The sequence below is a fragment of the Pseudophryne corroboree genome, chromosome 3 (genome assembly GCF_028390025.1).
Source record: "Pseudophryne corroboree isolate aPseCor3 chromosome 3, aPseCor3.hap2, whole genome shotgun sequence".
Classification (NCBI taxonomy): domain Eukaryota; kingdom Metazoa; phylum Chordata; class Amphibia; order Anura; family Myobatrachidae; genus Pseudophryne; species Pseudophryne corroboree.
In genome coordinates this window covers 632,532,843-632,556,056 of record NC_086446.1, presented here as the reverse complement: position 1 = coordinate 632,556,056, position 23,214 = coordinate 632,532,843, and the positions used below count along the sequence as shown (strand labels likewise).

The window sequence follows — 23,214 nt, the reverse complement described above, 5'->3', positions numbered from 1 at the left end:
TGTCGGGGGGAAGAGGGGGGGAAGGTGTCACCTCCTGGTCCCAGGAGTCCCAAGAGGTGCCAGAGCACACAAAGATAGCGGTGCCGGAGGGGCACCACGTTGAGCTGGAGCACAGGGCCACCATCAGGAGAAGAGGACCCGGAGGACGCAGGGAGAAGCCGCGTGATGCCGGTGCTGAATGATGAGGCAACATGCCGGGCGAGCAGCAGCCGATAAAGCGGTGCTGCTGGCTGTAGGGGTTACTTGTATGAAATTGTGCTTATTATATTATAAACATTGTTTTTTTAATTATATAATTAACTTGTAGCGCTGTGTACACTATCTTTTCTACCCACTTCTTGTGAAGTAACTACTCCCCATTCTCACAGCTGCTTTATTGAAACAGCTTATCGGTAGCGCCAATACCTTATATACTTGGTATATAATTTTTTTTCTGTATTCTCTGCTGCTGTATCTGCATATGAAGTGGTATGGTACAGTGTTTTCTAGGAAAACTGCTTCGTATGCAGATACAGCCACAGACACACACAGAACATAGACATGCCGCATATCATTTTAATCAACATAAGCTGCTTGTGCATCCTAATTGCATAGCATAGTATGGGGTGAGAAAACCTCCACATAGCAGCAGTGTCTTTGGGGCTCCAAGAAGAGTCGCAGATTGATAAATTGCTACCAAAAATTTTTTTATATTCATATTGCTGTGATATGTGGCATAATGGACATGTTAATGTTTGTACGAAAACTGATGTTATTATTAAATAGTTCCTTATACCTGCAATTAAACAAACATTGCCAGTGCAGCAGCGATAATCAGCTGCTTCATCAGTACTGTCCTGCAATAGGAGTTAAGTCTAGAGATGTGCGGCTGGCACTTTTCGCGTTTTGTGTTTTGGTTTTGGTTCTAATTCCACTTTCGTGTTTTGGTTTTGGCTTGGTTTTGCCAAAACTACCCTTTCGTGTTTTGGTTTTGGTTTTGGATCTGGATGATTTTTGGGGGGGGAACATAAAAACAACTAAAATCACAGAATTTGGTGGTAATTTTGCTCCTACGGTATTAGTAACCTCAATAACAATAATTTACACTCATTTCCAGTCTATTCTGAACACCTCAATTCTCACAATATTGTTTTTAGGCCAAAAGGTTGCACCGAGGTTGCTGGATGACTAAGCTAAGCGACACAAGTGGACAACACAAACACCTGGCCCATCTAGGAGTGGCACTGCAGTGTCAGACAGGAGGGCAGATATAAAAATAAGGCTCCAAACAGCACATCATGCAAAGAAGAAAATTAATTGCAATGAGGTAGTTGCATGACTAAGCCAAGCGACACAAACAATTGGCCCATCTAGGCGTGGCACTGCAGTGGCAGACAGGAGGGCAGATATAAAAAAAAGGCCCCAAACAGCAGCACATCATGCAAAGAAGAAAAAGAATTGCAATGAGGTAGTTGTATGACTAAGCCAAGCGCCATAAACAATTGCCCCATCTAGGAGTGGCACTGCAGTGGCAAACAGGATGGCAGATATCAAAAAAAGGCCCCTAACAGCACATGATGCAAAGAAGAAAAAAAGGTGCACCGAGGTTGCTGTATGACTAAGCTAAGTGACACAACCACCTGGCCCATCTAGTAGTGTCACGTAGTGGCTGAATGTCGAGAGTGGGCCGCAATTGTTCGGTCCACTGACAGCATTTCCAGCACGCTCCAGTCATTTAAAAAAAAATTATGCAATTGGTGGACTTATACGGCAGTGCCCCAGGACTAATACAGCAGTACCCCTGGAGTCATACAGCAGTGTCAGACAGGATGGCACTTTTCAAAAACTAGGCCCCAAACAGCACCTCATGCAAATATGTCGAAGAGGTGCAATGAGGTAGCTGTATGACTAAGGCAAGCGACACAAACAATTCCAACTGGATTTACACGTCCAAATCACTGGAATTACCGTAATTGTCAAAATCACTGGACTTATACGTCAAAATCACTGGAATTAAATTGGCAAGATCACTGTAATTAATAATTATACATCCAAATCACTGTAATTAATTGTCCAAATCACTGTAATTAATAATTAAACGTCCAAATCACTGGAACTAATTGGCAAAATCACTGTATTTAATAATTATATGTCCAAATCACTGGAATTAATTGGCAAAATCACTGTAATTATACGTCCAAATCATTGGAATTAATTGGCAAAATCACTGTAATTATATGTCCAAATCACTGGAATTAAATGGCAAAATCTCGCTATCGCCTGCCTAGTGAAGTGGAATCTAGATGGGATTTGGTACCGGGGGCACAATACCTCCATCAATTGTCTAAATCCCACTACACTAATGGCGGATACCGGACGCACGTCTACCACCAACATGAGTGTCAAGGCCTCAGTTATGAGGGCTTCCATCGTCATGTGAAGCTGAACCACAAGTCATGAACATAGGCCAGGGCCTCAGCCGTTCCTTGCCACTCCGTGTCAAAAATGGCATATTGGCAAGTTTAGGTTTCTCCTCAGACCATTTAAATTAATTTTTTTGGGTATTTTTACAGAACTTTGGCTTTTTGCATTTTACATGCCCTCTACTATCACAATGGGCATCGGCCTTGGCAGACGACGTTGATGACATTTCATCGTCCATGTCATGGCTAGTGGCAGCAGCTTCAGCACTAGGAGGAAGTGGTTCTTGATCTTTTTCCATTTTATCCTCCAAATTTTTGTTCTCCATTATTTTTCTGGAGTTATATAACACAATATGCGGCACAAGAGAGCGTACCCCCACACCTCACAGGGCAAACACTAAAAATTATTTAGATTAAATATTAATAACGCCTTTATTTGGAGTAAATAATATACAGCACAGGACAGCACCACTGAAATTATATGGCAGCACCACTGGACTGGATTTATACGGAATTATATGGAGTTATATGGAATTATACGGCAGGATAACTGGAACTATACGGCAGTATCACAGGAATTATATGGCAGTATCACAGGAATTATACGCCAGTATTCTGAGAATTATACGGCAATATCACAGGAATTATACGCCAGTATCACGGGAATTATACGCCAGTATTCTGAGAATTATACGGCAATATCACAGGAATTATACGCCAGTATTAAGGGAATTATATGGCAGTATCACAGGAATTATACGCCAGTATCACGAGAATTATATGCCAGTATTCTGAGAATTATACGGCAATATCACAGGAATTATACGCCAGTATTCCGGGAATTATATGGCAGTACCACAGGAATTATACGCCAGTATCACAGGAATCATATGGCAGTATCACAGGAATTATACGCCAGTATCTCGGGAATTATATTGCAGTATCACAGGAATTATACGCCAGTATCACAGGAATTATATGGCAGTATCACAGGAATTATATGCCAGTATCACCGAAATTATATGGCAGTATCACAGGAATTATAGGCCAGTATCACCGGAATTATATGACAGTATCACAGGATTTATACGCCAGTATTCCGAGAATTATACGGCAATATCACGGGAATTATAGGCCAGTATCACGGGAATTATACGGCAGTAACACTGGATATATGGCAGCAGAGGACACCACCACTGTGACTGGTCACTGGACTGATACTGCACAAGACACTTCCCCTGGTCTAATGCAGGACAACATCGCACCACTGAAAGGGACTTATACAGCTACACTGGATATATGGCAGCAGTGGACACCACCACTGTGACTGGTCACTGGACTGATGCTGCACAAGACACTACCCCTGGTCTGATGCAAGACAACACAGCAAAAACGCAAGGGACTTATACAGCAGCACTGGGGACATATAGCAGCAGAAGACACCAACACTGTGACTGGCTGGACTGATTCAGCATAAACACTGACTACACTGGACTGGACTGAGCAGCCCCCACACAGACACTGAGGACGGAGACACGCCCTCTCATTACACTCTCTGAGACTGGAGTGAAAATGGCCGCGAAGCATGGCTCCTTATATTGAATCCAAATCCCGCCAGAATCCAACAGCGGGATGATGACATTTTGCCTCGTTTGGGTTTCCAGGTCAGGTGGGAAAACCCAAGCCTGACTCGGAACCGGGCTCAGAGCGTGAAGTCCGTTAGGGTTCAGTTCTCTGAGAACAGAACCCGCTCATCTCTAGAGTTAACTCACTGCTTTGTCTGGCCATCCGCCCCAGTTGTGCACAGCATGACCCAGTTTGCTGGTTTAGCTCCACTTTTGTGATTTCACTTCCACAGTCAAATAAAAATAAAATTTAAAGGTAGATTGAGAGTAATTTATTAAAAGAATAAATCTTTCAATGTTTTTTTTCCTAAGAGAACAAGTATTGTGGGCGTACAAGCACTGGCGTGATGTTTAAGGAATACCCATGAACCTTACTGCTGGTGGTAGCAGTAAGTTGGCAGTGTCCCTTTGATGTATACGTTGAAGTGACAAAAAGTACTAGCAGAGTTATTTTTCATCCTTTGAAACATGGCAATTAAGGGGGGGATTCAATTAGCTGCAGTAATTTACCATGGCTAATTAGTCCCCTGGGGCTATCCAATGAGCCCCGAATTGTAGCCCGCAGACTGCACTTAACACATATCAGTTTTCAGAGTCTGTGCAGACACCCCAAAAAATGCACAATAAATTGCCTGGTTGTGGATTTGCGGCACCCTTAAAACATAACATACGTTAATCCGGGATTTTATCACACATACTACGTGGTAACGCCCCAAAACAGATCATTTAACAGCCAAGAAAATGGGGCTATAATTGCATAGCCCTAGGAGTTACTGTACACCCCAAAGCTACCCCCCTTTTTCACACCCGTTAAATTAATAGGGCCAATTGAATTCCCGCTAGGTGTCTTAACTTATAGGTCTAACTCATTACTTCATTAAACGTATGCATTCAATACCACATTAGGTTAACTGTGGACAGTGATTCTCCAAAAAAAGAAAGTTTAAAGCATGCAAAGTATTAGAGTACACTGTGACACTGGTATGTTCCAAGCCTGTTCACATCTCATTCTCTATTGCAGATTCCTAGAAACAAGACTGTCTCACTTTATAAAAACAGATGACTGCGTAATGTGTTACCTTCTGTACTTAATCTAGCTGTCTTACAGCAATTTACTTTTCTGCCTCGCTGTCCAAAGGAAGTTAAATGTGGCTTATAAGGTCTATGGGGCCCCGTAAATGGATATATTTTCCAAAGATGAAAAGGTGGTAACCAGAAGGTGCCATGACACGGTCAGGGTTGTGATAAAATGTAATTTGCAGCAAGGCCTCAGCATGTATGAAATATCTGCATAACACTGACAGTTATAAATGACTGGAGCTGTACTCTAATGAGGATAAATGTGTTATTCAAAGTTACCAATTATATATCCTCCCTCAGCTCAGCCACATATTGATCTACAGGAGATTAGTATTTTCACAGGGTATTTAAATGATTCCATATTTTGATGATTGTAGTGTAAGGATATTCCATCTTTGCTTATGCAGTTATACACATGATGTAAGTGATTTGTTGCAAGTAAAAAGAATAACAGGGCTGCTGGCAGCACAACTGGGTTCGACCAAATTAGGGAGGTGTGGCCAGGCCCCCTTCTTAACAGGTTAAAAATATGCCATGTGCGCGACCACTTCGCAGGCCAGGTGGAAGGGTGGAGGGTCAGATCCGGGGTGAGCGATCGCTTCCCCTCTGCCCACTCCACACATCATGCAGGGAGAGAGGACTGGCTGCTGCAGCAGGAGCAGTCTCTCCTCTTTCGGTGCAGGTTATGGTGGGGGAGGGGGGGGGGGTCAAAATCCCTGCCAGGTCCTTCCAACAGGCTTGGGCCCTGGTGTTGAGTAACGGACCCCCCTCCCCCACCCCCAATCTCAGTAGTCAAGATTATCCCATTTATAATTCAATGTAATGTGGAAACGGGATGGGTATGTGATCCCGGTGTACGGGATGCTGGCTGTCACTATGCCGACAGTGGCATCCCGTAGACAAGAATGCCGGCAGCGGGATGAGCGCAAAAAAGCCCCTTGCGGGTTTGCTGCGCTCGCCATGCTGTGGGCATGGTGGCTCACTTCGCTCGCCACAGGTTCTATTCTCCCTCTATGGATGTCATGGACACCCACAGACGGAGAATCACCTACCTCGCCCGTATTCCAGCGGCGGGATTGTACACCTGTCGGGCTGACGGCGTCGGTATTGTGATCGCCGGGATCCCGACAAACAGTACTGTAACTGCATACCGTGGAAACGTTACTAATCTCCAGAATTGTTTTTTACATTTTTGTATTCTTATCCAGTGAAAACATTATGATGACTGGTAAGTAGTTTCTCCTAAATCCCATGTCTGAACTAATTGGCAGAAAGCTGTTACCAATATTTTGTGAATACTAATGGTTTTGTGGCTATGGGGTCATTATCTCCGAAGACGGATCATTCTCTGGCAGCCTCTATCCCCTTTACAGGCCATTCTAGAAGATTATACATTCGTAGTGTTGGAAAAGGCAGTGAAGCGATAGCAGTAGTATCACTTCCCTGCCAGTATTTTCTCCAGGGACAGTTATGTATTGGAGCAGATGTGACGGCAACAGATTTTAAATACATACCAATATGCAGTGATCATTTAAAGGACCTAATTTGTACTAATGATAAATAGGCCTAAAGAAAACCAGATTATGCAATCCCATCCACTCACTAAACAGTCTTAAATAGATTTGCAACTGCCCCATGTTCTCTATCAGCAGATCAATGTACGCGCGAGCCAATGTGATGGCCAGCAAACATGATTGTTACCTTGTAATTCAAGGGAGGGGGAGTGGGACATCTTGAGCACTAGTGGGGGGGGGGGGGTGAGTGCAACGAAGCCCCTTGCGGGCTTGGTGGCGAGCGGGTGTAGTGGACACTCATAAGTGAGAATAGTCCCTGTTAGTCAGCATGTCAACTGTCAGGAATTTTAGGGGTCGTGGTGGAGGTGTTGATATTGTGACCTAACTAAATTCCAAATCTGTGTGTGTGTGTGTGTGTGTGTGTGTGTGTGTGTGTGTGTGTGTGTGTGTGTGTGTGTGTGTGTGTGTGTGTGTGTGTGTGTGTTAAGATAGATCCACAATTTGCATATAGTTGCTTCATTAGCAATGGGATAATATTTATTATTATTTATTAACAGTTTCTTATATAGCGCAGCAAATTCCATTGTGCTTTACAATTGGAAACAACAGTGATACAACAAACTGGGTAATAATACAAGACATAGAGGTAGGAAGGCCCTGCTCGCAAGCTTACAATCTATAGGGAAATAGGCATGGATACACAAGATAGGTGCTATCTATAGCATAGTGGTCCCTCAGATAGCAAAGGTTTTTTGTGGGCTGTATGACATTGTTACACAGCAATTTTGGCCTGGTGTCAGGAAGATGTCAAATGCAAATATTATTTTGTCAAATAATATTTGCAGGATATCCCCTGAAAACATCATTTTCAGGGTGTACCCGCAAATATTGAGTATCCCCCATATTCAATATCAGCTGTGGTCCCCAGCTTTCCCTCACAAATGCCACCCCCATAGGTTTTTATTTGCCAAATGTATCAAGCTCCGGAATCCAATGCATTCCAGACCTTGACCCCAGTAGCTAATCTCCAGATGACATCAGCCATAATAGCCTGTGGGCTACTTTCTACACAAAGAACAGGGAGAGGGATCCATATGATCTCTCCTCGGCACTGACCACTTGGACAGGGGAGTTTTTTAGTTAGAAGTCGTAGTTTCCAAAACCCTTTCATTGAAAATTCGGAGAGCGAAATGACTGCATAGGAATAGAGAGAGTTAAACCTCCTGTGAGGGGTGGACCTAACTGTGAGGAAAGGTACAGCCCATGGTAGAGAGGGGAGGGTTCAGCATATATAGGGACTGCTAGGCCAGCTTGGTCTCTCTTGCTGCTGAATTGCCTGAATCGTTGGCTATTTGTTGGCGGAAAAGAACGGCAGGTTGTAGTTTGTCTTGTTAGCTGTAGTGATTTACAGTTTGGTGTGGTTTAGGTGCACTCACCTCCATTGACTTTTAAGGCCGCTTGACCACCCGTCCGGGGGCAGCGTCATCACCCATCAGGGTGGGTAGTCACCGTGGGGGTCTGAGTCGGGCACCTATTACCTATTTTATAGTTTGTGTTAAAATTAGGATAGTTTGGAAATTTAATGTTTTGAGGTTATCGTCAGTTGAATATAGCCGTTCTTTTTTCTGCCACCATATGCCGGCTGAATCGGCATGTTAACTAAAATTTTCATTTTACAGGTTTTCTAATGGTTAGGGTACAATAAATAGCTAACAATCTTCTGCCAAATCCAAGTCTCCGTGTCATTATTTCTTGGTATTAAAGGTACTGAATGCTTTACTTTTGAATAAGGGGTCCACACATTATCATTAGGAGGTTTATGCAAACAGTGAAAATATAGATTATTTTTTAGTGGGGAATCTTCCTGTACTGTAGCTCAGTTAGAGTCTGTGAAGTAGAAACAATATGAAAACATTTGGCATGCAGCTTGTAGACAAGGGTTGTTATGGGAATAGTGTAGCAACGTTTCCCTTTGTAATTTGGATGATGATGAGAAATTTGCCATGTTTCAATGTCTTTTCCTCAAATAGAGTTTAACGGTTAATATAAAACTGTCACCCTAACCTTCAGACTCTGCAAGAAACCCTTTTGTTCTTTGTGCTGTCGCAACCCTTTATATAGAACAAAGGATATCCAGTATTATATGTGTAAATGTGTGTAGATACTGTATATATACAGTGAGTATATATATATATATATATATATATATATATAAAATCAGTGTTGTATGTACAATGCATAATTCAAGTGCAGTAGGATAGGGTCTGGAACCTGATCCCTAGAGGAGGAGGAGGGCCCACAGACAGTGGGGCCCACCAGGAGTTTCCTCTCTGCTCCTGTGGGCCAGTCCGACCCTGTATATAATTAACTTTATTGGATATGGTCTCCAATGCACAAAGTTGTCCAGAGTAGCCTTGATTATGCTGGAGCACCTTTTATCTAATGAAAGGCTTTCTCTGGCTTAATGTATTGATCTCTATTCTTAGATGTTAGTGCAAACCAGTGAAGTAACATAATAGCAGCACACAGGCTTTGTCCAGCACACGAGTGATTGCAGAGTCTCTTAAGGCCAGTACTCACTGGCCGAGGGCAGAGAGATGTGTGCTGAGCGAACCGCTCAGCACACATCTCTCCCGGCGCTCAGCACAGCGCGATCTGTGCTGAGCGTGCGGGGGGAGACGGGGGGGCCGCTCACTTCACCCAGCGGGCCAATCTAGCAGCAGCGATAGCGATGCGTGGGGCTGCGCATCGCTATCGCTGAGGGGGCTACACACGGAGCGATCGTGCTTAAAATCTAAGCAATCTAGTCAGATTGCTTAGATTTTAAGCAGCGATCGCTCCGTGAGTACCCCCCTTTACAGTTCCTTACACACATAATCTAAGACAACTTTTATTCTTTGGAATGTAAAGGAAACCTCAGTTTTCTTATCACCTCTTCCTTAAGTCGGGGACACAGATAAACCTTTTACTTACTGAAAAGATAATATTGATATTCATGGTGCTTTGAAGTGATATAAAATGATATTATACAGTGTGTATGTGACAGGTGAATTATCTTATAGTTGTGCTTCCCTTAGTAACCAACAAGTTGTCCACCATGGTCCTTGCTATGGCTGAGGGTAGAACGGGATGCGGTCAAGATCCCGCCGGAAATAATCCCGGCGAACTTTATGATTTTCAAAAAGACTTATGTGATACAATCATGTGTACAGCAGCAATCTGAATTATGAGAAAATTTGCATTGCAAGTTACAGATTTCTGTTCCGATTAGGAACTGAGGCCCAGATTTATCAAGCCTTGGAGAATGATAAATTGCACAGTGATAAAGCACCAGCCAATCAGCTCCTAACTGCCATGTTACAGCCTGTGTTGACAAATGACAGTTAGGAGCTGGTTGGTTGGTACTTTATCACTGTGTAATGTATCACTTTCCAAGGCTTGATAAATCTGGGCCTCAGACTGGAATAGAAACGTGGCAGAGTACTGCAGGCCCATACATCAGCACCCCATTAGGAATTTCTATTACATTCAGCCCATTACCACTGTTTACACTGATTGTCTTGTCACCACTGACTATGCCACCCTTGGTTGTAGGTGGCTTTATAAAGCTGGATACACACATTTACGATCATCTACTGATTGGGTTAACGCTCCCGATCAGCAGCAAGGTGCGTCCCCAGCTTGCCCTGCTGTCAGCCTACTTGCAGCCCTGTACACACTGTGGTAGAAACAGTAAGGGGTCTATTCATGAAGCAGTGAAAAGAGTGGACAAGTGAGCCTGTGGAGAAGTTGCCCCTTAGCAACCAATCAGCTGCTCCGTACAATTGTACAGTATGCAAATTATAGATGTTACTTGAACGCTGATTGGTTACCATGGGCAACTTCTCCACTGGCTCACTTCTCCACCCTTTTCACTGCTTCAAGAATAGACCCCTATGTACGGGTTTCTGTGGGATTGGGATGTCAGCCCAACAAATATTAAACAATACATAAGATGCGACCTTTAGCCGTTTAGCAGCTAACACTCCTGCATTGTTGGCCCGTTCACACCTATGCAGTCGTTAGCCCATTTATCCTATATCGGGCTACTGGGGACCACTCCATTGGATACGATTTTCAAGATGTCGATGTGTTAAATGTCGACATTTTAATCATGCCAACTTCATTACATTCAAAATTATGGTGTTGACAATAGAATGATGACATAGTGAATGCTTATAATTTGCTCATGTATAATTATATCTGTTCTGAGAAATTACACGTCCTGTCCTGTTCTCACATGAATTGTACATACACACTGTACATATCTCTTTTGTTCTGTTTGTTTTATACTGCCTAATTGTTGTCTTGCCTGTCTGGTGCTGCGGAACACATGGTGCCTTATGCAGAAATGCTGATGATAATGAGGATCCTCTTGACTCTCTCCCATACCCTTTACTGGTGTGTAGTACTGTAACGGCTCCTGTCAGAAGTACTGTACCTTTTGATGAATAAACATCATTCTGCCTCAGGGGTATTTGTCACAGGCTACCTTTGACCTACAAGTAAGAGCTAACACTCTGATCCCTTCCCCATCTATCATGTATTGATTCCAGCATTCAGAATCAATGTTTTGCCTGCTAGCCTGCAGTCCAGATGTTAATTAAGCGGTCAATGAGCACCAGCCATACTGTAGTTTCCATCAAAGAGGTGCTACAGCAGCTACTGTATTCCAGCCACCCAGAAGTAAGCTATTCCAGGTGCTGATGAAGGAGCCTAATGATGGCAGTGCCTATTCTCATACAAATAATGCGCAGTTGGCACTAGCAGTCAGTAAGTGTGGTGGTGGAGAACAACTAGTCAGAGAGGCCAGTAATAGCAGGTTACTGATATTCTGAGAACCATACATGCACAGTGTAACTGGCACCTGGCATAGCGGGTTGGGAAGCTGGCGATCACAATAGCGAAACCGGCATCCCAATAATATAAAACCCTGACCAGGGTGAGGTAATTATGCCTCTTCCTTTCCCCTACCCTTAACCCTCCCTTCCTGTAGCCTAACCCTAACCTCCCCCCCCCCCCTTAGTGCCTAACCCTATCCTTGCCCCGGTGGTTCCTAAACCACCCCTCTCCCCGCAACCTAACTTTAAACCCCCCCCCCCCCATGCAGCCTAACCATAACCAGTCCGCTATATTTATGGTCAGGATGCCGGCTGTTGGGATGCTGGTGTCGTTCTCCTGACCCTGTCGCGATTCCGGCGTCTGCATTTCTGGCGTTGGTATTTAGACTGGTGGGATCCTGACAGCTGGTATCTTAACTGCATCCCGGCATAGCAAGCCATCCTTCCACATTATAACTGGTGGCATCAGTAGAGAGAGATTAAAAAATAGCCCACCCCATCACACATGGGTTCTGTCGTGAGCGCTAATACGGCCTGAGACAAATGGCATCTCTAACGAGTCTCTTTCTGTTTTTATGAAGCTTTTTTTTTTTTCAAAAAATGTAAATTTTACCACGTACATTCCCTAATTATCTCTTAATTGTTGTACTCCTCCTCCAAAACTAAGCATACACTGATAATCCATCAAAGTGGAAAGATTCATTAGCAGAAAAGCTGATGTACATCCTTCAATATCTCAAATCATCTGCTTAACAAATAACCCATTTTTAATACAAAATATAATCTATGACTTGCACATCTAGAACACTGAAACCATATATATTGTATCTTGGAGATACAAAATGAAAAAGCACAAGTCAACAAAAAACAGATACATTATGTAAAATAATATTTATTTGTGTGCATCAGGTGACTAATAAGGAGATACAATCTTCATGCTGCTTATTATTTTTTACCTACTGATTAAAAAACAGCAGGCTGAGGTTTTACAATGAAAATCACATGTAATAATCAAGGGGAGATAAAAACAGCCAGAATGTCATAAAGCACAGATGTATGGTGTCAGATACAGAGGTTATCTCTACTGCATAGAATATTTGCCACATGCTGGGGAGAAGAAAACAAGAGCTGGCGCACTGCTATTAGGTCCTCTATCAAAACATTCAAAAGTAACAAAATCATTAATACAGAATAAGCATTATGATTCGTCATTACATGGTCCTTGAGGCTGCAGTGACAACAATGCAACCAGGAAATGAGCAACATGTATCTCTTCATCTACTGTGGACTACAAGTAGCAGCATGTGCAGCCAAGAAAAGGATTCATAGCTTCCCAATAGTATCTTCATTATTAGTCATTTGTGGTGTCAAAGCTTGCAGTTGTGTATTCATTACTTCACATTGTGATTATTACATATAGGGATTTTATATTCTATTATATTATATTTAGTATTACGTATTGTGTTTTACTTGTTTGCTTACATCTTTAGGATTTCTAGTTTTATAATGAATTGTTTAATACAATTGATTGGCCTTTTCAGTTATGATGTGTGTGCTCTAACGTGTACTGTATAAGAGGAAATCCCTGAGGCGATGATGTACAGTAGCTTTAGAAAGGAACTGGATTCTCTGAAACGTCGCTGCTGAGCCTACATGTTATTTAAGATACATTCTCATCAAGGGGCCTATTCAATCTCACTAAATGGCTCGTTACACATGTGAAAACGCTAATTTTTGCATATGTTATGTAACAGGCCATTCATTATCAGAGGTCCAATAGGGACTTACCCGATAAGGTTACCTGGATGCTGTGGGTAAGCCCATAACCTTGGCCATGATTATGCTGAAAACCTTTATTTATTACAAAATGTATTGCAAAATATATTATAATTCTAATTAGTAATGATTAAATAGTGCACCTGCATCTTTTTTTCTCTTTGTGTGCGCTATGTGGCCAGGGTATGCAGTCTACAGCCTCTCCCTATATATCCACCTGATATTCAGCAAACTCCAAAAAACACGTTTTCAGCGTTTGCCTGTGAGAACAAATGTTATCTCCAGATGGAGCTTGTGCTCAGAGCCCCACTCTTTCCAATGTGAAGGAGTTCCTGGGATGTGAAGAGGGATCCCTCCACCACCTTCTCATTGTGTGACCAGCAGCACTGCGTATGTGTGACCTCAGGTCACACTATCACAGTAGCCAGCGTCAGGGACGGCTAAATAATGCTGCTACGAAAGTAGCAGTATAACTGATTGTAGGATAGTTGTCCCCACACCGGTGCAGTTCTGAGTTGCTCCAGTTGTAAGTATCCCCCGTCACATGTTGCATAGTTAATAATCGGGGACAGTACAGCCCCTTGATGATCCCCCAAGTCATATTTGTATGCCTGCTTGTTTTCTTTGTCTATGCAAGCCCTTCCTTTGCAGTGTTTTTGCTGTGTACCTGGGCCATTAATTACAGGGAGGGTTGTGACCATCTATGTGCTGATATAATGTATGTGGGGTGCACTCATGTAATACCGCATTCAGATCGTAAATGCCGGATCCCACCCGGTAAAAGAAACGTGTCCTTACCGGGTGGGATCCGGCATTTGTTCCCGTCTGCTGGCTTTCCGACCCGGCAATATACCGGGTCGGTTGCCATAGCAGCGGGGGGGGGGGGGGGGGCGCAGCAGCAGCAGGGGCGGGGGTGGAGGCGGCGCTGGGAGATGAGCTCATCTCCTGCGCCGCCTCTCCCTATGCTGTGAATGGGAACCGTGTCGCATCGACGCAGCTCCCATTCACACTGCACCTGAGCCGGTATTCAACCCGGGTATAATCCTTCTTTTATACCGGGTTGAATTACCGGGTCAGACGACCCGCTAATTCTTGGAAAGTGCTTTCACATCGCACACTGACCCGTGTCGACATGGCAATATGCCGTGTCGATACCGGGTTATTTGTGCGATGTGAAAGGGGTATAAGTTCCCACCCCTAGGTTGGGGTGCAGTGGGCTGTGACCACCTGCTCAAATATACATGCACCGAGAACTCTGCACCCTCCTTAGTAATTTAATTCACCTTAATAATTTAATACATAAATGGATAAATATGTGAAAATGTATGTGATAGAGTAGGACTTGCAGTGAAAAGGGGGTCCCTTGATGTGGGCTGCAAGCGTAAATGCATTGTACAATTCATGAACGGAAACCCCATTATTTATCCAGTTATGGTATTAAAGTATTAAGGTGAATGAAATTGCTAAGGAGCGTGTGGGGTTCTAGGTTTGTGTATATTATATTTATATATATATATATATATATATATATATATACATACACACACACACACACATGCATACAGTACATACATACATATACTCACATACTAACTTTACTCCAAGAACCAAATGGTTAAATCATACATGGATCACAGGTATTTACTTTACTTTTTTTTCCATAAGATACAGACATTGATTTATAGAACTTGAAAAATGTCATTATTACTCTTTGGGTGCTTGCAGAAACCATATAGATTTCCAGTAGCCGGGATTATTCAGTGGCTTTGTTAGGATTTTCACTACCAAGTATCTCCTGAAATGCATGAGGGTAATTATGCACACACTCATGGCCATTATCTCCACAGAATATCTGTCACACCATGAGGAATTTGAGCTAGTGATGGATTCCAGCTCTGTGTACCATGGAGCAGTCAGACCTTGCTGACAATTCACCCTCTCTAAGCTGTCACTGACAGTACATGCTACAATATTTCCTTAAATCCTGCACTGCCAAGAGCGATGTACAATCTCAGCCGTACCATTCCTGCACTTAACACATTTAGCAAGTATTATGGGGATTGCTATTGGCACGGTTGTGCTGGATAAGCAAGTTCTGAGCAAACTTTGGGACATTTTATATTCAGCATGTGAGAATTATTTCTGTAAAACAGTGCAGAAGATTAGTGTTATAATTGGTTGTTGAGTGCATTGAGGTTATGTCTATGCATGCTGAATATTAAATGAATTTGCAGTTATACATCTATAAAATAATAATAGGCTGATATAGGGTGTCTTGGCAATACATTGTAATTCTCATACTCAGGCACACATCACTTCTTGGCAGTTGTTAACTGGATGTGTGTGCGTGTGTGTGTATTACTCAGGTCTTCCAAAATAATACAAGCAGGCAGCAAAAACAATCCAACATTTCCATGTATTTGTGTTGGGAAACAAATACACTAAAACATTGGATTGTATTTCTTGCCTGCTTGTAATATTTAAAAAGACCTGAGTGCTGCCCTTTCAATGCTGCCTTTGGTTCCCTATCTGAAAAAGGACCCCCAGGAGGGCACCGTGAAGAATACTGAGCCACTCTGTTAACTGTGAGTGCTGTCCACATTCATCTGCGTAGAAAGACAGACAGACAGACAGACAGACAGACAGATACGATAGATAGATAGATAGATAGATAGATAGATAGATAGATAGATAGATAGATAGATAGATAGATAGATAGATAGATAGACAAACAGACAGAACACACATCATTATGCTCCCATCCCGACTCCCCAAACATTTGAGAGTCTTCTGGACATTCCAGCACTGTATGTGAGTTTGCGTTAGATGGAATTTGCTGCAAACCATAATATTCTCTGCATAGATGGATTGGATTGTGTTTCCTTTATGTGCAGCTGGAATTAAACCCATAACAAAAATCACGTTTTAGAGTCAAGGAAGGGGACTGTGTTTATCTTCTACAACAAGCCTGTTTACTCATTCAGAAGCTCTGTTATCTAATGGAACTGTCATTATAAATTAACATTTTCTGGTCCAATAGTATATAAAATAAATTATTTAACAATTTAACTTGTCTCTTTCTATCCCTTTCTAGAGAATATTATTGTCATTTTAAGCAAATGAGAAACTAAAGATTCAGCTGGTATCTTCGTGGTTTACAGAGAAAGATAAGATAGCCAAGAGAAGGTAAACTGTGACTGCAAAACTGCTTCTTTGTTAGAAACACACTGATGTGTTCAATTGTCATATGGTAGAAAAGAACTCCAAAACAGCTCTGACAGTTCTGTATTGCAAGTCAATTTAGGTTGCCAATCTAAAATGCTGGTAAAGATGAGGGAGGCATACTTACTCTGATGGAATATCCTGAAAACTCACACATTTTGGGAAGCTCTTCCAGACTCCCAGGAGAATATCCCTGCCTCCTGTAACCTGCCCACGTTGCTGTCCATTTTGGGAAGCTCTTCCAGACTCCCAGGAGAATATCCCAGCCTCCTGTAACCTGCCCACGTTGCTGTCCAGTGGCTTGATGAACCAAATTTGTGGTGAATCGAGGCATTGTGGCCCCACCACCTGCTTCTCAATGTCATAACTCATACCACAGTACAGGAGAGGGAAGGGGTACATGAGTTACAATGCCAAAAGCCTCCTCCCCCCAGTTGCTTCCCCTACTACACCATACCCTCCAACTGTACCTTTTTAGCAGGTACAGTACCTTTTTTTTTAAGGTCTGTACCGATTTTTGGCTCTCCAAACTTCCATTGAAAGTACAGGAAAAGAGGCGTGGCCACACACCCTTTAGTCATGGCCACACCCCTTTCCTAATTTGTACCGATTTTTATATGTAAAATGTTGGAGGGTATGCTACACACATATGCAAACACACACACACCTCCAACTTGTACATACCCCTCTGGGATTCCCCACAGTGCACCAGTAAAAGGCCTGACCTGTAGAAATAATGCATAGACCCCGTATATAGAAACCCCTCAATCCCAGCATGGAGGAAAGGCAGATTTCAGTATTAGGATTTCTTAGTAATGAATTAACTTGAAAATAATGCATAGGGTTAAACATGAACAGCTAAGGTCCACAATATACACATAATGCCCTCAACAGTGCCATATATACACATAATGCCCTCAGCAGCGCACTGCGCTCTCCTCCTCTCAGAGACGGGTAGGGGCAGCAGCAGCAACAGCAGCAGGGCAGTCCGTAGACATCCCGCAACATCGTTCCTGATGACATCATTTTAGAAAAGACTTTCAGGAACAGCGTTCTGCCACAAAAATAGCCCTGATTTTACTGCAGAGATAAAAGTCTCTGATACAATCAACCTACCACTTACAATCCAGTTTGTGATGCAAACTGCACACCCCGAAACTGTACATTGCAGTATACAGCTCTCCATCTGACATTCCTAATACATATGTAGTGTCCCCCATAAATGTGTTATATTGTGCAGGCACAAAATTATTTTGTATCTCAATTATACTAATGACAAAAATATCTTTCTTACATGACTCAGCGCAGCACAGGGGGAGGTCAATGCAAGTATGTTAGCCAAAGTCATATTTAATGGCCACAATTATAAATCTACAGCTCGTCCCTAACTTGTGATAAAAAAATTACCAAAACCAGTGCTGGGCTCCCCACAGAGAATAATTTGAAACATGGAAGCTGAAGATTCAAAGCAGAAGAAGACGCTGTTAATAGCACGGGAAGGTAAATGTGTGACAGCGAGTTTGAAAATGGCAATCGAACAATGGGGAGAGAAAAAAGATTCTCTGGCTAATCAGCCCAGCTGATTGGAAAGGTAATTCAATTCCCTGAATGGAACTTGACAGCATGACAGGGAGAAGGCGAGAGGGAAAGTTTAATCCAGATGATCTCTCAGCAGAGCGAAAGGTAGGAGATGAAAGGATGGGTGGGGGTTTTCTCTCGCAGACCCAGTGCGGCTCAGTGGCATGATCGTGTATTATATGAAGAGCTAACAATGCACAATGTACAATACAGTAACGTGCAGGAGTGAGATCAGTATTATACTCACCTGCTTAGGACTCTCCCACACCCCCAACCAACATAACAATGCTCTGCAGCAAAGCTTTTATAATTTATAACAATCAGAAAAACGTGATGGTGTCAGTCTGTGCTAAACTATTCCATAATACTCTTCTTTACTCATATCAAAAGTTTTAATTTCCCATTTGGCTCCAGCAGTAAGGGTTATTGATCGTCTTTACCCTGTAAACAATATTAGTAGAACAATCGGAGGCCCCTGGGACAAGAGCAATCATTAAAGCATAGTACAGATGGTTTGTAACTAATAAAGAATGATATGTTTTGGGTTTAGAGTTCAGTTTGCAGCACTCTTTGGAACAATAAATGGCACTTCTTCCCGAGCAATTTAATGTTGTATCAACGTTCATAAAAAGTTTGCTGTCAGTAAATGCCAAATTACCAAAGCCCACAAATAATAATAAGTGGGAGGACAGCCCTGTGGTGTATATGTAAGTCTGTAGTGTATAGTAGTCACTCGATAGGTGTATAGGTCATTGTTGCCTACCCTCCCTCTTTCTGCAGGAGACTCCCTGAAATAGTAACAATCTCCCTGACTCCCTGAATAGACCAGCAATCTCCCTGATTGCACCTTACACCCATTATGCAGCTGTTACATTCTTGGGGGGGAAAAAAGAAATCAGAGATACATACATTAAAATGGGCGCATCAGTGTCATTTCCCTGCTTTGGTTATAAGGCACAATGGGGCAGATGTATTAACCTGGAGAAGGCATAAGGAAATGATAAACCAGTGATATGTGCAAGGTGATAAAGGCACCAGCCAATCAGATCTTAACTGTTAATTTACATATTGGAGCTGATTGGTTAGTTCATTTATCACCTTGCACATATCACTGGTTTATCACTTCCTTATGCCTTCTCCAGGTTAATACATCTGCCCCATTGATCCCTATGGCTACATGCATTTTAAATAAGGTTTTACCTGGCCACTTCCAGTATATAGAACCTCTTGTAAAACACAATACACAAACAAATCTTGCAAAATATCAGTGTATTTTCTTCAACAAGTATATCTTACTAACTTTGGGGCTCATTTACATTTAGATGTAAGTCATGTTTATGACACACCTCTCAGATGTAGCAGTACACGTACGCACTGATACTGTAGGTGTCACTTTCACAATCTCCCTGAAACGCATTTTTAAAAGTAGGCAAGTTTGGTATGACCATACTATCCATTAAAACTGGGACACTCATGAATTACACAGGTTCTGTGGCTGGCTGACTTCAAGCCTGCATTTCCCCTGGTTTTATTCGGCCACAGAACCTGTGTAATCCATGAGTGCCCCAGTTTAAAGGGATGGAACAGTAAGCCCATGTATAGAGGTGTCTGTAGTATATAGAATGTCACATAGGTGTATGGCTGTAAAAACCTGACCGTGAATAGCAAGATTGTTTTAGGAGAGGAAATAAACTCCTTGTAGGGCATGTTTACAATAAGAAAAATGACTAAAATCTAACTTTTATCTTGAAAAGGGTACACAAACAAAAAGACAATAAAACATGCAGACAAAGCCAAAAAGATGACTTGCTATAAGGTACAGCAATCTATTCTTTAGATGTCACTGTAACACTGTAACTAAGCCCTAACCTCTGGGGCCAGGTTAATGTTCAGTATTGCACCCTTCACTGCTTTTACACACCTCTAAGGGCTGCAAAGGAAAGGCTGTGATAATGGTGGCTGTAAGTACAGAAAGAAATGTTTCAAGCAACTCTTTACCATCACCAACAACAATTCAATGGCCACCGTTATATCTCGTAAAGAACAACTTTCTTATTTCCATTAAGCAGTTAAACTACAAACCACAGTTTTGCGTTTTTAAGCATTAACCCTCCTATTAGCAGTAGATCAGGAATATGCACTCTGCCCCTCCCGAACATAGGGCCTAATTCAGCATGAATCGCTATTCAGAGAAATCGCAATTCGAGCAATTATCGAACGACTGAGCATGCGTAGCATTCGCAATGTGCACGCACGAAGGGTAATAGCGAGTAAAAATGCGTACAGATCATAATCGCAATGTAGCCACTGATTGACTGACAGGAAGCTGGCATTTCTGGGTGGAAACCTGACGTTTTCTGGGTGTGTCAGAAAAAAACGCAGGTGTGCACAGTCGTTTTTAGGGAGGGACTCTGATGGTAGCGCAGACTACTTCCAGGTCGTCTCAGTCGCAGATTAATGGCAGCCTCAGACTACTCACATTTGCTCAGACGCCAAAGTTTCTTTGATGTTCCGGGCATTGCATATGCATCTGCGAGTGGATAGCGATCTGCGATGCATTTGCAATATTGCACAGGGCTTTTTTTGTTTCCTGCCAGGGCGCCGCATTTCTACTTGCAGACAACTGCAATGTCTCGGAATAGCGATCCTTACTGAATTAGGCCTATATTTCTTTATCCCTCACTTGGCAAGCATGCCAGGAACTGATCTTAAAAACATATTTTGGAGAGCCAAAGGTTGAATGAGGATGCATGATATCAAGAAGCATGATCGTCACAAAAACCTTGCCTAAAGGCTTTATGATGCAGTGAGTGTTGATCGGTCGTAATCAAGTCAAAGAGGGATACAATAAATTGATGCTTCGCTAATAAAATGCATGACCTCATTTATTTGTACTTTTTCTCTGTGCTAGTAGGCCTTGAGAAATGGATGTAAAAGTGTGTTACGCAATCAAACAAGCATCTGCACAGGGCTCTGCTCAGTTTCTCCCAGACAGGAAAGCAAAACTTGCACATATCTCGTACAGTAAAAGCAAAGTAACTGTGGGAAAAATAAAACACTGTACCTTCCATGACATAGACCAGTGACCCCACGTCCCCTTCCTTGATGATACAGCTGTCTTTGCCATATTCAACAGGATACATACAATCCACTATCTCTTGGATCTGGGAAATCTCTAGGTTCTTCATGAAGTCATTGTCGAGGATCGCTTCTTTAATTAAATCCTTGGACCTGAAGCGAGAGACCAATATTTAGTCATATTGTGGAGGCCGCAGCAGTAACACTGGATGATAAAGACATTGTATTCTAGAACACTTTTATCTGCCACGGTGTAGAGTGACACTTCATGCATTTTTCATTGTATCTTGGTAACTTAAATACCCACATGGTGGTAACTGTGCCCAGTGCGCTGCTTCAAGTCTAAATTATAAATTGTTAAACAGAAAATTCAGCAGAAATACAGTATGTATTTAAAATTAATTTGCCCTGTACAACACAGTATCATTCCAAATCCTCTCTCCAGCAGATAGTTCTGTTTTATACTTATGACAGGTCTCATTCCTTTTGTGCAAATGGAATGTCATGTTTCAGTAGTTGATATAAACATTAAGAATTTGTTAATAAAAGTGGATGCTGTCAAGGACGGAGCTACCATAGGCACGCAGTGCAGCTGCTATGGGGCCCAGAGCTGAGAGAGGCCACCTTCCCTGTCACAGTTACATGTGTTATATACAAGGGTGTAGCTACCATGGGTGCAGGGAGTGTAGCTGCTATGGGGCCCAGAGCTGAGAGGGGCCCATCTTCGCTGTCACAGTAACGTGTTATATACATGGGTGTAGCTACCATAGGTGCAGGGAGTGTAGCTGCCATGGGGCCCAGAGCTGAGAGGGGCCCACCTTCCCTGTCACAGTAACGTGTTATATACATGGGTGTAGCTACCATAGGTTCAGGGAGTGTAGCTGCTATGGGGCCCAGAGCTGAGAGGGGCCACCTTCCCTGTCAGTTACATGTGTTATATACAAAGGTGTAGCTACCATAGGTGCAGGGAGTGTAGCTGCTATGGGGCCCAGAGCTGAGAGAGGCCACTTTCCCTGTCACAGTTACATGTGTTATATACAAGGGTGTAGCTACCATAGGTGCAGGGAGTGTAGCTGCTATGGGGCCCAGAGCAGAGGGGGGGGGGGGCACCTTCCCTGTCACAGTAACATGTGTTATATACATTTTTCACCTTTGGGTGATACAAACTTTTGCCTTAGGGCATACAGTATATCTAGTCACGCCCCTGGACCTGCTTATTGTAATGTGGAGGACATTATAATGCTACATACAGTATTATCAACTGTGGCACTGTAATTTGCTACAACATGAAGTGGAGACACTATAGTATAGTAATATAAACTGGGGACAGCACTGTAATGTGACATAATATGACCTTGTGGCACTGTACTGTATGTCATAATGTGAATTGGTAGTACTGTGCTGCATAATGTGTACTGGCAGCCCTACAATGTGACATCATGTAAACTAGGGCACTACTATGGGTCATAAAATAAAAACTAGGGCACTACTGTGGGGCATAACATTAAGGAAGGCACTACTATGGTTCAGAAAATGAACTAGGGCACTATCATGGGGCTTACAATTAACAATTGCTGTGGCGAGGTTTCTCCCTAGAAACATTGGGACAATGGTCCCTTCAAAATGCTGCTACGGGGCCCACAAAGTTCTGACTACCCTTCTGGATGCTGTGCTCTCTAAGTTTAATAGGCATCTATAATCAGAGAACAAGTTATCATTAATCAGCATTAAAACGGGATGCGGTCAAGATCCCGCCAGATGGAATACAGACGGTCGGAATACCGAAACCGGAATCCCGACCGGCACAATCCCGACATATTCACCCTCTGTGGGTGTCCATGACACCCATAGAGGGAGAATAAATGAGTGTGCCGAGTGTAGCGAGGCACCGTGCCCGCAGCGCGGCGAGCGCAGTGAGCCCACAAGGGGCTGTGTTGCGCTCGCACCCCTGTCGGGATTGTGCCGGTCGGGATTCTGGTGTCGGTATTCTGAGGCCAACTGCACATGTATTTTACCTGTACTTATACAGAAATAATATATCCCAAAGGACCTGAGGGGG

At 42.8% G+C, this 23,214-nt stretch overlaps 1 protein-coding gene across 6 annotated transcripts in view; it reads right to left on the bottom strand.

Annotated features, from left to right (window-relative positions):
* The window catches only part of PRKG1 (protein kinase cGMP-dependent 1), a 1,872,748-nt gene that overhangs the window by 1,239,359 nt on the left and 610,175 nt on the right, over positions 1-23,214 (bottom strand). For all 6 annotated transcript variants that reach the window (XM_063961733.1, XM_063961735.1, XM_063961737.1 and 3 more), the window contains exon 2: positions 21,142-21,308. In XM_063961733.1, coding sequence (XP_063817803.1) covers positions 21,142-21,308 — 167 coding nt within the window. The remainder of the gene's footprint in view (positions 1-21,141; positions 21,309-23,214) is intronic.